Source organism: Passer domesticus, chromosome 12, assembly GCF_036417665.1.
Source record: "Passer domesticus isolate bPasDom1 chromosome 12, bPasDom1.hap1, whole genome shotgun sequence".
Taxonomy (NCBI): domain Eukaryota; kingdom Metazoa; phylum Chordata; class Aves; order Passeriformes; family Passeridae; genus Passer; species Passer domesticus.
In genome coordinates this window covers 6,825,611-6,841,113 of record NC_087485.1, presented here as the reverse complement: position 1 = coordinate 6,841,113, position 15,503 = coordinate 6,825,611, and the positions used below count along the sequence as shown (strand labels likewise).

The window sequence follows — 15,503 nt, the reverse complement described above, 5'->3', positions numbered from 1 at the left end:
TGGGGGTCTCAGCAGGAGTTTATTGAGGATGTGGGGGAGGTGGGAGCAGTGCCAAAGGGACCTCTTGGTGCCAGGATCCTGAAGTGGTGTCTCACCAGGGGATGACGTTCCCTTCCCAGTCCAGGAAGGCACCGGTGTCCTTCTCAGAGAGGGAGGAGAGGACCTTCAGCATCCCTTGCACGCTGTCATCCACGGTCACAGGGGGCTGTGGGGCAGAGGGGGAAATGCAGCCCATGCCCAAGGCCTGGCTGAGGGCCCTGGAGCAGCTGGAGCCAGGGAAAAGAACTTCTCCAGGGCAAAGGGAAAGCTGAAAACCCCAGTGGGAGGGATTGAGATGAGAACTGAGGGGATGGGGACACCCAGCATGAAGGACCAGGACAGGGGGAGCTGCCCCAGCAGGGATTGGGCAGGCAGGGAAGCCATGGGCAGGGGCTCAGGATAGCAACTCCCACCCTTGCAAAATCAGCACAGGAGCTCTGATGGACCCTCCCCAGGGGAATTCCTACCGTGTGTCCGGCAGAGCTGCCCATGTCAGTTTGCACCCAGCCGGGGTGGAGAGCGACGCAGAGGATGCCGTGCTCCTTGTAGGCCAGGGACTGGCACTTGCTCAGCATGTTCAGAGCAGCCTGTGGGGAGACAAGGCAGGGATGGTGGTGGGAGGGGAAGGGGGGCTGCTAAGGGGACCTGCAGCTGGGCAGGAAAAGCAAAGGTGTGACAGCACCTTGCTGCAGCGGTACGAGGTGACTTGCATCATCTCCCAACCAAAGGAAGAAGCGATGGAGCCGCCAATGCTGGACATGTTGACGATGGCAGCCTTGCTGCAGCTCAGCCCTGAGTCTGGGCTCCCCTGGGCAGCCTTCTTCAGCAAGGGCAGAAATGCCTGCGAGGAGACAGAGGGGACAGGAGCACACATGGACACGGCACAGGGCAGGGGAGAAGCTCCTTCCACACTGGGCAACATCCACACCAGCACTGGGGGGGCATCCTCCCTCCTCTTTCCCAGTGCCCCAGCCAGGCTGGCTCCAGCTCCTGAGCTCCAGCCCATGGCTCCACGAGCTTCTCATCAACTGAGAGTCCATTGGTAATCAGAGTGGAGGCAGGATCCCCTCCCACCAGCCCTTCATGCTTCCCCAGGACAGCCCAACTTGGGTGAGGGTCTCACCTGGCCCATCAGCAGGGGGCCAATTGTGTTGGTGGTGTAAATCTCCCTCATGTCCTCTGATGTCTCGGTATCAAGCGTGTTCAACTTCACAATTCCAGCATTGTTGATGAGGAGGTTGAGCCCAGAGCCCCCCAGGTGCTCCCCAACCTTGGCTGCAGCTGCCTTGATGCTGGCGGGGTCGGCGACTTCTGCAGAGCCGGCACAGGGGAGGTCAGAGCCTGTGTCCCCTTGCTGGAGTCCCCTGTTCCCCCAGAGGTGGCAGTGCCCGATGGCCCTGAGGGACCAGCCCCCTGGCACAGCTCCCTCCCAGCTCCCAGGGTGTGCCCAGCCTGGGCACTCGCCAGAGGAACTGGGGCAAAGGACCCGCACCTCGGGGCACCTACCGAGCGGGATGATGATGATGTTGGGGTGCTTGGAGGCCAAATTCTGTAACTCCTGAAACAGAGGGCACAGTGTAGGCATGGGGAGGCTGGAGGGGCTGTGCAGAGGATCAGCTTTTCCCAGGCAGAGCCCATGCCACTCCATCTCTGTCCCTGCATCACTTTGTGTCCAACACCAGCTCCAGCTGACAAATCAGTGGGGCTCTGTGCCTTCTATACATGCCTTGTGCCATTCTCCTCTCCACGTATCCCATGCACAACTGGCTCTATAGTGTCCCAAGCCAGCTGCCCTGTGCTGCAGCTCCAGCCCCTTGCAAACACCGTTCCTGATCCAGTTTCCCCCTGCCCAGTCTCACCTGTGCTCGCTGCCCCTTGGGGTCCCGACAGCCTGCAAAGATCCACTGAGGTGGGCTTGGCATCCTCAGGAAATGCTGGACGAGCCCCAGGCCGATGCCTCGGTTGGCCCCAGTCACCAGAAGGGAGCGGACGTGGAGCCCTGCCATGCTGCCCTGGCTGTGGCTGCACTGCTCTCGCCTGGACTCTGCCAGTGCCTTTTGCTACTTGGTTATCTCGCATGTTCCCATGAGGACTTGCATCAGCTCGTGGCTCTCGGAAATTCTCTGCCTGCACCTCAATCTCTTGGCTCTGGTCCATACCCATGATCCACTTTTCCTGCTGGCTGTGGAATGACACAAAGAGAGCCAAGTGTCCTGCCCAGGCAGGGAATGCCCTGGGCTAGGTGTCAGGAGTGCTGCTTTATGCACCTTCCCTGCTCTACCAAACCTGAGCCTGTTGGTTTTCGGGGGCAGCACTATCCCTGTCCTTGCAGTGCGACACCCTCTCCACCACCTCCCTCCCTCTTGGGATCCCAGGCCTGTCCCTCCCCTTGCCCAAGGTCAGGCAGGCGAGGCTGAACTCGCCTGACTCTGCACAGTGCAGTTTGTTGGCCTTAGTTTGTGCAATGCCTAAGCCAGGACTGGGGATGGAGCAGTCAGGACAGGTGAATGCCCCTTGAGGACTTGAGGATGGAGCAACCAGGACAGACAAGTGTTCCTTAGCCACAAGAACAGGCTGAGAAACCTAAAAAACCTCCAGGACCACTGGGAAAAACCCTCCAGGGCTGACCAGAGTGACCCCTTTCCTCAGAGTCTGCTCTAACAGCACCTATAATGTTTAAGTGTGATAGAAGGATAATCCCTGCCCTATTTGCCACAGTGGAATTTACACATTTAAGATAGTTCAGAGATGTTGTGTAGGTAATTAAAGTAATTAATAACCACTTATATGGGATGTGATTGGGCAGAACTAGGAGGCATAAGCTTTTGGAACCTCTCCTGCTCCAGCTGGAGATGCTGCTCCAATTTTGCTTTGCAACTGGACAATTCAGGAGATCTGATCCTCCATCCAAATGCAACCTTTCCAAATAAATCAGCTTTTGTCACTAAGAGCAAACCCTGCTGCCTACTCTTCTGTGTGTGTGGTGAGTTGACCCTGGCTGGATGCCTGGCATGCACCAAAGCCACTCTATCACTTCCCTCTGCAACTGGACTGGGAGAGGAAAAATGTAACAAAGGTTCACGAGTTGAGATAAGGTCCAGGAGAGATCACTTACCAAATACCATCACAGGCAAAGCAGACTCAAACTGGGGATGTTAACTGAATTTCTTACTAACAAAATCAGAGCAGGATAATGAGAAGTAAGATAAATCTTAAAAATACCTTCCCTCCACCGCTCCCTTCTTCCCAGCTCTACCTCCCCCTGCTCAGCAGTGCAGGGAGGCAGGGAATGGGGGCTGTGGTCAGTTCATCACATGTGTTTCCTGCTGCTACTCAGGGAGAAGAGCTGGAGTCTTTCCCCTGCTCCAGCATGGGGTCCCTCCCGTGGGAGACACTTCTCCATTAACTTCTCCAACGTGAGTCCATCTGATGGGCAACAGTTCTCCACAAACTGCTGCAACATGGATCACTCTTCCCTGGGGTGCAGTCATTCAGGCACAGGCATGGCTGCACCCTGGGCTGCAAGAGAATCTCAGCTCCAGTGCCTGGAGCACCTCCTCCCCCTCCTCCTGCACTGACCTTGGTGTCTGCAGAGCTACTCCCCTCACGTATTCTCACTCCACTCTTCTCTGCCTGCAATTACATCTGCACAATAACTTTTTTGTTTTCTTCTTAAATATGTTATCACAGAAGTGTTACCACCGTGGCTGAAGGCCTTGGCCAGCAACTCATCTGTCCTGGAGCACTCTGCCACTGGCTCTGCTGGACATGGAGGAGGCTCCTGGCAGCTTCCCACAGAAGCTACCCCTGAAGCCCACCTCCTCCCCCCCAGCAAAGCCCAGCCATGCAAACCAAATACAGGGTGACAATTATACCCATCCTGTCGTGCCATTTCACTGCCCTCAGTGTCAGCCCACTGATGGAACCACAGCCTCTGGCACGGCGATGAGAGGCACTGACTGCCCAAGCCACAGCTGGACTGGGTGAGGGGGGGAATTTGCCATCCCTTCAGCCACAACATTTCCCAGGTTGCTTGACAGATTTGACCAAGTGGCTTTAATACCTTAAGATGAGATAAAGGATGGGCAAGGCTGTTTGTGGCAGGATGCCTCTTCCCATGGGCAACCATTCAGGGAAACTTTGGGATTACCCCTGGGATTACCTGAGCTGGAGCTAAAACTACAGGAAAGAACACAAAACCAAGGTAGAGTTCCAGGGATGGTTTGGCATCACGTGTGAACTGAATGGCAAACTGCACTGACTGGGGCTGGAAGGGACCTGCTGTCCCAACACCCCACAGGGCAGGGTCACCCTCCCTCAGGCTCAGAGCCCCATCCAACCTGGCCTTGAGTGTGAAAAACGCCAATCACTTGCTTTTGAAATTTTAAAAGTTTAATAGTAATAAAATGGTTATAAAAATAGTAATATAATTAGAATAATAAAATTTGAACATTTGAGATTAGGACAATATGAGACAATAAAAACAAAGAGATACGGACGTCCGGGTACCTTTTTCTGGGCAACACAAGCCCGAAAAAGGAGGGCTGTTAACAGAGGATTAACCCTTAAAAACAATTGCCTGTTGCATATTCATACATCTCATACATGATGCATAAATTCCATTCAAACACAGGATTCTGTCTGGTCTCTGTCAACTTCTTCCTCTTAATCCTCATGCCAGTCTTCCAGTCTGAGCGAGGTGGGAAGAAGTTAGTTTTCTGCTGATAAGGGAGCAATAAATTCCCATTCTCTGAAAGATTTAGGTGTCCTGTGGCTTCTATCTGGTGCAACTCCTTTGTTAAAGAAGTATCTTGCACAGCATAGTTTCTATTTTAACATTATGTCATAACCTAAAACTATATTTAATACACTATTAAGAAAATTAATATAGCATAACTTTCTAGCATAACACAATATTCATTTTAATACTTGCGAAAAGCCAATCATAAAATACACGTTTTTCACATTGAGCATTTCCAGAGATGGGGCAGCCTCAGCTTCTCTGGGCAACCTGTGCTGTGACTCACCCCACCAGCAGGGAAGAATTCCCTCCTCATAGCTAATCTAAAGCTGCGTTGTTTTGGTTTTTGGTTTTGGTTGGGGTTTTTTTTTGTTTTTGTTTGTTTGTTTGGGTTTTTTTTTGTTTGGTTGGTTTTTGGGGTTTTTTTTTTTGTGGGGTTTTTTTGGGTTTTTTTGTGTTTATTGTTGTTGTTGTTGGGGTTTTTTTTTTGTTGTTGTTTTGGTTTTTTTTCTCAGTTTGAAGCCATTCCCCTTACGCTATCACTCCACGGCGATGTCCAAAGTCCCTCCCCAGCTCTCCTGTAACCCCTCCATGTACTGGAAACGCTCCAACATCCCCCCAGATCCTCCTCTTCTAGAAGGGGACGCGTGTGCGCAGGAAAAGCGCCGGGGCTGGGCACATGGCCAGGGCGGGCCATAAGGACGGGGACAGGGACCGGTGTGGGGAGTTCCGGGAGCCGGGCCCGGGCCCCGAGCCCGGTGCGGCCCGGCCGGGCCCCGCGCCCGCCCCGCCCCGCCCCGGCAGTGGCGCCGCCGGCCCCGCTTCCTGTTCCGGGCCGCGCGGCCATGGCGGCGGCGGCCGCTGCGCCCGGCGGGGCGAGCCCGGGGCTGGCGGCGGGGGAGCGGTGAGGGGGGCCGGGAGGGGGGTCAGCCCTGCCTGCCCTGAGCCCCCGCCTGGCCCCAACCCCGCCTGGCCCAGCCCCGCCTGCCTTCAGCCCTGCTCCTCCTCATCCCCGCCTCTCCTCAGCCCTGCCTGCCCTCATCCCTGCCTGCCCTCAGTCCTGCTCCTCCTCATCCTCTGCCTCTCCTCATCCCTGCCTCTCCTCTTCCCCTGCCTGCCCTCAGCCCCACCTGCCCTCAGCCCTGCCTCTCCTCATCTCCTGCCTGTCCTCGGCCCTGCTCCTCCTCCTCCCCTGCCTGCCCTCATCCCATGGCTGCCCTCTGCCCTGCCTCTCCTCATCTCCTGCCTGTCCTCAGCCCTGCTCCTCCTCATCCTCTGCCTCTCCTCATCCTCTGCCTCTCCTCATCCCCTGCCTGCCCTCTGCCCTGCCTCTCCTCATCCCCTGCCTGTCCTCAACACTTATCTGTCCCCAGCTGCGTCTGTCCCAGCCCTGTCTGTCCCCAGTTCTTCTCCCTTTCACAGCTCAGACAGTTATAGTTAAGACGTGGTCCCAGGAAAATTATTATTGGGTGATAATAAACAATATGGAAAGCGGTAGAAATAACTGTCCTCTCCTGTGTGGGAGACTTGCAGAAGGCCAGGCACACGCCAGAGCTACCCACTGTTGGAGCAGGATGCAGCAGGACCTGTGTGCCCCCAGCAGTGTGGCTTCCTCAGCACGAAGCCCTTAGGATGGGTCCTTGCAGAGAAGTGGGTGCACTTGGGTGGATGTGAGCAATCTCCTGGGTTTGTGGCTGTGCTTGGAACGCTAAACCCTTCCCAGGGTGATGGAGCACTGCTTGGTGTCTTGTCTCTTCTCATGTAGTCTTGTGTGTGTGGACAAGAATGTGGCTTCTCCCAAGCTCTACGTGCTGGAGCCATGGATTGCTGACCTCTTGGTGAATTACGAGCAAGTGGATGAGCGTGAGAATTACCTGGCTGGGCAGGTGGTGCGGGTAGGTACCCAGAGGGACTGTCCCAAAGTGCTCCAACAGCCTTTCAAATCTGAATTCTGGGAAGTGTTCCACCAAAATTCCCAGTTTGGTGGCTGTGGATGTGCAACTCTTCCTCCTCAACCTCTCTGATTTTAATTTTGTTTTGAGGAGAAAGAGCTTGGTGTCATGGTGAAACTTGTTCCAGGTCTATGAATAAGAGTTCTTTTTTTTTTCCCCTTCTCCAATCTCTTGACAGGTCTTGAGTGACTCAGGTGCAGCTGGCCAGCCTGGGCTGCTCCAGGACGCCGTGGTGCAGGTCTCTGACGGATCCTGCTACATCCGTGTGGTCATTACAGCCGAAGCTCTGCAGGCAGAGGAAAAGTGGGTTCCACCCTGACTTGGCGTGGCTGGGACAGCAGTTCTGCACAGCTGCTGGGAGGAGCTGGGGCTCCTGCCTGGTCTCGTTTCAGGTTGTGTTAAGCTAAAGCAACCTCAGGGTGGGAAGTTGGTGTGAAAGAACTGCTAAGAGAAGAAGGCTGGAATGCCTTTGCTGTGGTGTCTGCTGGTTGGGATGGGCAGGGATCCATGGCAGAAGCTGTAATGCCATTAGAAAGGACAGTAGAGCCCTTGGGTTTTGTGGAAGGAGCCAGATCATTAACCATGGTAGCCTGTGTTGCTCCTTCAGTGCTTTCCTCCATTTCCCCATTTGGACACCCTTAAACTGTTGGGGTGCTGGCAGCAGAGAGCCAAGGATAAGCAGCAGAAAGAAGCTGCTCTTAGGCAGGAATTACTAAGGAATAAGGAGCCCTTGGTGCCTGCTGCTCATGCTGAGACATGTTCCAGAATGCCCCAGTGTGGCTGGCAGAGCTCTTGCAGGAGCCCCACTGTGTGTCAGGGGGGGTCCAGCTCTGTTCTTCAAGGCACTCCTGCTCTGCTCCTTTTCCAGCGCCCACCTGCAGCTCAGGCTTTCCAGCCTTAATTGCAGAATCATTGTCCTGCAGAAGTACACGGTGTGTTTTCAGGACGAGACCAGGCTGGTAAGTGCTCTGAGGTGTGGAAGCAGCCTGTTCCTTTACCTCGCTGTGCTTCCTGCACTCTTGCCTGCTTCCAGCTGCTCCCAGGAGCTGAAGGCAGGTGATGGGTGGCCTTTCATTTTCATCTGCAGCTCCTGTGGGCTCTGTGGCAGCTGACCTGGGCAGGGATGAGCCCTGGCTGGGGATGGGGTGCATCTTTCCCAGGGTCACCTGGCTGTCACCTCTGCCTGTTGGACAGCTGCAGAAGGCCTGCATGGGCTGGTGGCAGAGCAGTGCTCTGTCCCCTTGCAGTGGTTCAGGGGTGTCCCCACAGACTCCCCTGGGCTGGCCCACCCTGGCAGAGTCATCAGCTGATGCGGGAAACTCCTGTTTGAAAGGGGGTTGTCCTTTTTGAGGGGACCTACTCTTAGACTGGAGGGCTGGTGGCAGAGCTGGGGTGGGTGTGGGAGTGCTGGCTGGCCCCAGGGAAGGCAGGGGCAGGGGTGGGACTCAGAGGTGCCTTACAGGCTCTGTCCTCCCCACAGGAGGACTGCGAGTTTTACCTCACGGCCCAGCAGTTCATCGTGCTGCCCATGCAGAGGCAGAGGATGGAGTCATCTGATGGGTATGGCCCATGGGATGGCTGGGTGGGGGCTGTGCTCAGGGGGACTTCTTCATCTTCCCCACAGCAGCACTGACCCTGGCAGTCCTGATGTGACCTACTTGTGGCAATCCCTTCTGAAGGAGGGATTGTCTCCAAGGCAAGGGAGAAAGGAGATGGGGATTTGGAGGGAATCAGTAACTGGCTTCTCTCTTGCTGCAGGAACCAGGACCCCTCTGTGGTGAAGAAGATAAAGGAGCTCTGGCTGTGAGTATGGAGCTGAGGGATGTATCCAGATACCCTGACATGTGCAGCCTCAGACTGGGGTTAGAGCAGGCTGGCAAGGGCTGGCATGGGTTACGGCAGCCCCTGGTTAACCTGTGTGACTCCTTGCCCTGGAATGTGACAGAGTTGAATAGACTGTGAAAAATGAAACTGTGGTGGCACATTGCCAGCCTCTTCCTCTGAGCTAGGAGGAAATACCTGTGGGGAGCTTGTTCTTGCCAGTGGTGGGCAGCACAGCTGTGTGGGTGAGCCATGCACAGCTCGTTCTTCATCCTTGGAGATCCAATCCTGGAGATCCTCAGGGCCTTCAATCAGTCCATCTCCAGGGGTGAGCCTTCCTGATGGCTATTCCTGGCATACTGAGCATGTGGCCAGTGGCCAGATCAGCACCCAGTGGGGGATCCACTACTTTCACAAGCTGCTTCTTCCAATCCAGGGTGCTTGATCATACAAGAGCTGTGTATGTCCCAGCCCTAACCTGGCTTTGTCTTCTCCTTGGTCATTACAGGAAGAATCTTGCTGTGAGGAATGCTCCCAGCTCAGGTAAAGGGTTGTGGGGGGCATGCAATGCTCTGACTGCCTGGGGGAGCCTGTGGCTTTCCTCAGCTTGGTCCATGTTAGGCAGAGGTAGCACAAACCTGGTCAGATCTCACAAGCATATATTGCTAAGCCCAAAGCAGGAAAAAATAATGCTGACAGCTAAAGCAGAGCAGGACATTAAATGCCTGTGCTCATGGCTCCTGATCCAGGATTTGTGAAGAGAGGAAAGATAGTTTCTAGAAGCAGAGGAAATGTAGAACTGTGGGTGTTCCCACAGGTTTCAGTGTCACCAAGTCATGCAGCAGGGTAAAAGTGTTTGCAAGTGAGGCTTGCCTGAGTTCAGCTGTCTCCTCCAGTGGTGTTTGTGTGTTCTTGCTCTAGACCCCTCTGTCTCTCAGCTGATTGACGCCATCGGACAGAACCAGCTGGAGATTTTGAAGGAAAATGCTGAGGAATGCTTGGATTTACGGAAATCAAAGGAGAAGCCAGGGTCAGTGGAGGACGAGGTTCCCATCACCCAGTGGGAGGCAGAGCGCAAGAAGGAGGTCAGTCTGTCTGCTGGGACCAGCTGGACAGGGCTGTGACAGCTTGGGGTGCTCTGCTGGGTGGGAGAAGGAAGGGAAAGGACGGTGGGCAGAGCTGGAGGTTTGCTGAGGGGGGAGATGGTGTTGGGTTGGCAGGTACAGGTGGACTCCTGCATCTGGAGAGGGAGTGCCCAGCAAAAACCTTGTCATGTGTCTCATTTCAGCAGGGTGAGGACGTTTTCATGGTCCCAGTTAGTGCCCTGGTGATCCCTCCTGAGGAGGATGAAGTTGTTTGTGACTCTTCAGAGGCAGTGTCTGCAGGGTACACAGGTAGGCAGTGCAGCACTCAGGCGTGTGAAATTAGGGGCTCCCTAGGGTGGGGTGAAGAGTTCCCTTGTTCTGGGTGTGCCTCATGCTGGGGATATGACCATTGCTTGTATCATTGCAGATACAAGCCAAGCAGCTCCTGGAAAGAGTAGTGATGACAGGACAGTGCCAGGAGAGCCGAGTGTTGTATCTCAAATCAGCTGTGAGTTGTGGAATCTCCAGGTCCTGGAATGCTTTGTGTTGGAAGGGACCTTAAAGAATATCTAGACCCAGTCCCTGCCATGAGCAGGGACACATTCCACTAGACCAGGTTGCTCCAAGCCCTGTCCAGCTTAGCCTTGAACACCTTCCAGGGCTGGGGCAGCCACAGCTTCACAGGCAACCTGTGCTAGGGCCTCCCCACCCTCACAGGGAAGAATTTTTAAAAAATATCTAATCTAACCCTGTCCTCTGTCAGTGTAAAGCCATTCCCTTTGTCCTGGCATTCTATGGCCTCGTCTAAAGCCCTCTTGGAGCTTCTTTAGATACTAGAAGGTTCTTGAAGGTCTCCTTAGAGCTTTCAATTCTCCAAGCTGAATAACCCAAACTCTCTCAGCCTGTCTCCATAGCAGCAGTGCTCCAGCCCTTGGATCGTCCTCATGGCCTCCTATGAATGCTCCAGATCCCATCCAGCCTTTAGTTTCCTCTACAGTTGGCTCAGCCCATCTCCCTGGATTGAGTGGAGGAGGTACTGGTGTGGCCAGGTCTTTGGGAGACCTTGAGCAGGCAGGGGATGCTCCCAGTCCTCAAGGTTCTTGAAGCTGCAGCTTTGGTGTATTGTGCTGGGAGCACAAGAAGTCATTTTGATGCCATCACTGAGCATGAGTCTCCTGCCCTGGTGTGGGCTCCTTGCTGGCTCTGGCTCAGCACCACAATGGGTTTTGTCACCTTACTGGGCTTGGTGTCACCATGCTTTGCTGCAGAATTACCTGTGGAAGCTCCGTGTGGAGGAGGAGCTGAAGGGAAGAACTGTCCTGGACAGTGCAGGGTGCAGGAGAAGGCCTTCTTCATACCTGCCTGCTCTCTGGGCAGTGTCTGCTTCTCCACTGCCTGTTCTGTGAGATCTTGGAAAGGGTCTCACTGGAATATGCCATATTTTGGGCTGGAAAGGGCTGCAGAGCTGCCCTCAAGAGCTGTCCCTGAGACCTTGTGTACAGGGGACCCACAGGGAATGGGCAGCTGCTTTCTTTGACAAATCAACCCTCTTCATTGCAGGTGCTGCATCACCAACCTTGTCAGATAGCCTGGAGGGATCCCTGGACAACCCCTGGAACGGGATGCCCTCGTTGTCTTTGACCCCAAGCTCTTCAGATGGTGAGTCCACATGTCCCAGGGCATCCAGCCTGCCTTCCTGGCAGGAGACAGCTCCACTCTTCTCAGTGGGTGTAGCTCACCCTGGATGCTGGCTGGATTTCCCCTGCCATAAAGCAGTGCTGTGCTGTTCCCATAGCCCTGGACCTGCATCATTCCAGCCCTGACACTTCCTGTGTGCCAGGGCAGGTCAGATTGACGATGCTTTTCCTCTTACCAGAGAAGACCTTTCAACCTGACCCTCCCCTGAAGACCCAGAAAGATGTGGCTGCTGACAGCAACACCACTGACCTGTTGGAAGTTTGTAGCCAGAGCTCTCCTGAGGGCTCACCCCAGGGAGGGCCAGCACAGACCTCCTCTCCCTCCCTGCTCCGCTGCTACGGCAATCCCAGTCCAGCAGAGATCAGCACCAGTGAGGCAGCATCAGCTGCAGAGGCAGCCTGGGGTGCCCTGTGTGCTGATCAAAGCCTGCAGCGACCCAGGGGCTCTCAGGCCACCCTGCCCACTCTTTCTCCAGTTTTTCCAGTCTTGCCCAGCAGCAGCTTGCAATTGCCACCTGGCAGGATTCCTCACAGGGAGCAAGCCTGCTCCAGTGGCACAGCTTCCTCTACAGAGGCATTGAAGCCTGGACTGGCTCACACCAGGACAAAGGGAGGAGAAACTGTGGGTGCCAAGAGGAAGGTGGTGGAGGAAGAGGAGCAGGCCTCCAGTGGGCAGCAGCATCTCCCAGGCACCTCAAAGCGCAGGGGGAGAGACAGAGGCAAGAGATTGGTGCTCATGAGCTCACAGGGTGCAAAGAAGAGCAGAAAGGAGACAGGGCTGCGGCGTAGAAAGGAGCTTGAGGAGGAGGAGGAAGAGGAGGAGAAAGAGAAGGAGGAAATGGAGAAGGACGAGGAGGAAGAAGAGCAAGCATCCCCTGCAAGAGCTGGGCCCAGCTCCAGGCCGGAGGAGAGCAGAGCTCCAGAGCCGGTAAATACCAAGCAGCTGGTGAGGTTCCCTGAGGGCTGGGGGTGCCTGGGGAAGCTCTCTGTGCCCACACCACTGGTGTTCATCCTCAGGATCTTTCCTCACCAGGCTGGTGGGGATGGGAAGGTGAATGCAGGTGTCAGTGTAGATGGTGGAGGATCTGGGAACCCCAAGGGAACCCTGAGGGAATCATGTAATCGCTTAGGCTGGAAAAGAGCTCATGAGATGGAGTTCTAACCATTCCCCAGCACTGCCAAGCCCATCACTGAACCATAGCCCCAGCTGCCATATCCACAGGTCTTTAAATCCCTCCAGGGATGGTGAAGATGTGGTTTAGCCTGAGCTAAACAATTGGTTGGGAACAAACAATTGCTGGAGCATCTTCTGAGCTATCTGGGTAAAAGAAGAGCAAAAGAACAGGGAGAGGCACCTCAACCCTAGGTGTTTTCCTGGGGTTATTGGGCTCTCAGGCTGCATGGGGCAGCACTCTGGGTGCTGTGGCTGGAGCAGACCCATCTCACCCTCCCCTTTGCTTTTGTAGCTCGTGGAGAGACCACCCCAGTACCAGTACGAGGCACCGAGCCCCGAGCTCTGCCAGCAGGTACAATCTATCAGGTCAGTGCCATATCAGCCATGGACTCGTGGCTGTCCCTTGCTCCTGCAGTGGGACTCACATACCTGTAGTGAGTCCCCAGTCTCTGCCCTACCCCTTGTCACCAGCTGCCCCAGTGGTATGTCCACAGCTGGGTTTCTTCTCATGCTGCTCCTCCTGTCTGGTTTCTCAGGATCTCAAAGGCCATGCTGAAGTGGGCATGCTGGATACTGGCTGAGGAGGAGGACTCCTGAGCCCATCTTTCATTCCTTTGTTTCTTCAATGGGTTTGTCAAAACACTAGGAAGAGTGGTTGGGGGAGGGATGTGGGGATGCAAGAAGCCTCTCCCATCTCTTCATCCTTTTCAAATGCCTTGTCCCAGCAAGTGGGGACAAGAGGTGACCCAGTGCCACCATAGCAGCAATGGCAGAGGCCCCACAACCTGATCCTGCTCCAAAGGTACCCCAGGAGCTTGGATGGTTTATTTAATAAGTTTGGGTAGGGTCCTGCACTGTTTATTACAAAAAATATCCCGCAGGGTTATGCTGTAGAAATTAAAAATTGTATATTTTTTAAATACACAGCTCTTGTATTAAAAAAAAAAAAAAGAAAAAGGGAAAAAAAAACCCAAACCAAAACAAGCATCTTGCTTTGTCGTAAACATCCGTGTGAGGAATGCGTTTGGTCCGGAGCAGAGGGCAACACAGGAGAAAGCCACGGGGGTGTGAGGGTCACGCTGGTGCCTCAGGGAGCTGCGGGGATGGAGCTGCGTGCTGGAAGGCCGTGGGTCGTGTCCTGCTGATGGAAGCCTGCGTCTGGTGGGGGCTGGAGAGAGCAGTACCCCATGGGGTCAGGAGCTGGCGTGGTGGAAGTGCCTTGGGAATGCTTCCTAAAAATAGCTGGCTGCCTAAAATCACCGGCTCCCCCGCTGCAGCCCACAGCGACAGAGGGCACTGGGGACTGCCACACCACTGGATGCATCCTGCAGGCTCTGACAGTCCCTGGGCATCCTGAGCAATGCTGGTGGCCCGGCTGTCCCCATGGCGAAAATTGGGCGATGCCACCATTGGCACATCCACGCCAGCCTGGTGCCCAGTGTATCCTCTCTGCACCCCAGCTGCCAACACCCCGGCACGGCGCACTTGCTTGCAGGGTTTTATTGGGAACAGCCTGGTGACATGCAGGGGCTTCACTGTCCCAGGGCCGGCTCCTCCCGGCCCGGCACTGGGCGTCTTTGGTCTACGGCAGCTGAGTCTTGTGCATTCCCAACAGTTTGTGCCAGGGCTTGCGGCTGCTCACCCTCAGTGCCTGTGCCAGCCTGCGGCTCCTCCAGCCCGGCACGGGGCCAGTCCTGCAGCGTGGCACCTACACAGGGTACAGGTGTTGGTGTAACCATGGGGGGACCCGTGGTACGACAACACCTGCTTTAGCAGGGAAGGGAACATCTCACCTTCAGCATCTGAGGTTGGTCCAGGCTCACCCTCCATCTCTGAGAGGGACTCGTGCTTGGTCCTGTGCCTGAGCACAGGCGAACGCCGCAGGCGCAGGGGAACGGTGCCCACTGGGGGAAACACAACCCAGCCCCATGTTAGGGTGGGGCACAGTGGCATGGTCCTGCTGGAACTGATCCCAGTGCTGAATTCCCCTTGGGAACTTCCCAGTGTGGCTGTGCCATTGTCTGTCACCCACAGCTGGGAGAGGCAGCACCAGCACGCAAGTGGAACACCACCACCCACCTCTGTTGGTGCTAAGTGCAAGGAGGGCTTCAGGTCCCACTTCACACCCAACTTACCTCCCAGCTCTGCCGGGCACTCGGGCTCCCTGAGCTGCTCCTCGTGGACGGACAGTGCTCGGCGGCTGGTCCCCCGTGGCGCTGCCAGCCGTGCCATCAGCCGGTTGTCTGTGCAAGCAATGGGGAGGTGCCATTGGAGGACAGCCCACAGCACCCCACTTGGCAGGCCCCAGCAGCACCCAGCACCCACTGCATGCTTGGCTTCCTGCTGCCCTCCATCCCAAGGGCTCCAAAAAACTGGCCAGCAGTGGAATGAAGCACCCATGGGCACCTCGTGCATCCCTACCTTCAGTACTGGGTGGTGTGGGCAGGGTGGGCAGGGTGCCAGCACCCACCTCCCCACCGTGGCTGACCCTCCGTGGCAGTGCCACCGGCACGTTCCTGCCCAGCCGTGGCAGGCTGCTGCTCCAGCCCTCCCGGCCCCCGGGCTCCGGCAGCCCGCTGGGCTCTGCCAGGGTGAAGGAGCGCCGGGGCTGGTCGGAGCTGGTGGCCGGTGGCTCAGCGGGCAGCTGCCTTCCCAGGGCTTTCCAGGCTGGCCGGGGCTCGGCGCTGGGCTCCGTCCTGGCGGCTGGGCTGCGGAAGGGTGCGTCTGTGGGGCAGGCAGGATGGAGCTGTGGGCGTCCAGAAGCGACAGCCCCAGGGATGGTTCTTGGTGCTGGGAACCAGCCTGCAGTCAGCCCAGGGACTGGGCAGTGGGCTGGTGTCCATCTGCCGATGCCAGGGATGGGCACCCATGGGTGTAGGGCACCCTCCCGAGGGTGGAATTCTGCCCCCGTGCCTGTGCCCACCAGTCCCTGTTGGCTCCAGACTCCGTGCTTGGTGCTAGGAGGGGGGATAAAGCCCTCTGCCCCAGGGGCTG

The 15,503-nt window shown here is 55.9% G+C and overlaps 3 protein-coding genes across 11 annotated transcripts in view; 1 reads left to right on the top strand and 2 right to left on the bottom strand.

Moving 5' to 3' along the window:
* On the bottom strand, positions 1 to 2,366 carry LOC135279162 (C-signal-like). Its single transcript, XM_064386275.1, has 6 exons — positions 1,899 to 2,366; positions 1,546 to 1,597; positions 1,163 to 1,350; positions 722 to 880; positions 507 to 626; positions 1 to 205 (listed from the first exon to the last, which is right to left on the bottom strand). The coding sequence occupies exons 1-6, from the start codon at positions 2,043 to 2,045 to the stop codon at positions 92 to 94; spliced, it is 780 nt and encodes a 259-aa protein (XP_064242345.1). The 5' UTR covers positions 2,046 to 2,366; the 3' UTR covers positions 1 to 91.
* Positions 2,367 to 5,602: 3,236 nt separating this feature from the next.
* Positions 5,603 to 13,466, top strand: LOC135279208 (proline-, glutamic acid- and leucine-rich protein 1-like). 9 transcript variants are annotated; one of them, XM_064386369.1, is made up of 16 exons: positions 5,620 to 5,684; positions 6,314 to 6,430; positions 6,546 to 6,675; positions 6,911 to 7,035; positions 7,601 to 7,691; positions 8,213 to 8,292; positions 8,491 to 8,535; positions 9,062 to 9,096; positions 9,475 to 9,638; positions 9,845 to 9,947; positions 10,066 to 10,146; positions 10,540 to 10,671; positions 11,199 to 11,297; positions 11,515 to 12,263; positions 12,802 to 12,875; positions 13,046 to 13,466. In XM_064386369.1, the coding sequence occupies exons 1-16, from the start codon at positions 5,626 to 5,628 to the stop codon at positions 13,104 to 13,106; spliced, it is 2,145 nt and encodes a 714-aa protein (XP_064242439.1). In that variant the 5' UTR covers positions 5,620 to 5,625; the 3' UTR covers positions 13,107 to 13,466. The 9 variants fall into 9 exon arrangements, with proteins under 9 accessions (XP_064242442.1, XP_064242439.1, XP_064242438.1 ...); XM_064386368.1 differs by having other exon boundaries at positions 9,842 to 9,947; XM_064386372.1 differs by lacking the exon at positions 6,314 to 6,430 and having other exon boundaries at positions 5,603 to 5,684; positions 9,842 to 9,947.
* Positions 13,318 to 15,503, bottom strand: part of CARMIL2 (capping protein regulator and myosin 1 linker 2) — a 22,858-nt gene continuing 20,672 nt past the window's right edge. Inside the window, exons 37-40 of the mRNA XM_064386377.1 lie at positions 14,931 to 15,233; positions 14,645 to 14,752; positions 14,303 to 14,413; positions 13,318 to 14,217 (exon numbers count right to left, since the gene is read on the bottom strand). Of these exons, the coding sequence (XP_064242447.1) occupies positions 14,042 to 14,217; positions 14,303 to 14,413; positions 14,645 to 14,752; positions 14,931 to 15,233 (698 nt within the window). The 3' untranslated portion in view covers positions 13,318 to 14,041. The remainder of the gene's footprint in view (positions 14,218 to 14,302; positions 14,414 to 14,644; positions 14,753 to 14,930; positions 15,234 to 15,503) is intronic.

Bases quoted from the DNA above. Each gene is read 5' to 3' on its own strand.
- LOC135279208 (XM_064386368.1), top strand. From the start codon at position 5,626: ATGGCGGCGGCGGCCGCTGCGCCCGGCGGGGCGAGCCCGGGGCTGGCG. The intron at 6,676-6,910 runs GTAGGTACCCAG...ATCTCTTGACAG, and splicing joins TGGCTGGGCAGGTGGTGCGG to GTCTTGAGTGACTCAGGTGC. The intron at 8,293-8,490 runs GTATGGCCCATG...CTCTTGCTGCAG, and splicing joins AGGATGGAGTCATCTGATGG to GAACCAGGACCCCTCTGTGG.
- LOC135279162 (XM_064386275.1), bottom strand. From the start codon at position 2,045: ATGGCAGGGCTCCACGTCCGCTCCCTTCTGGTGACTGGGGCCAACCGA. The intron at 1,351-1,545 runs GTAGGTGCCCCG...CCGGCTCTGCAG, and splicing joins CATCATCATCATCCCGCTCG to AAGTCGCCGACCCCGCCAGC. The intron at 627-721 runs GTGCTGTCACAC...GTCTCCCCACAG, and splicing joins CCTCGTACCGCTGCAGCAAG to GCTGCTCTGAACATGCTGAG.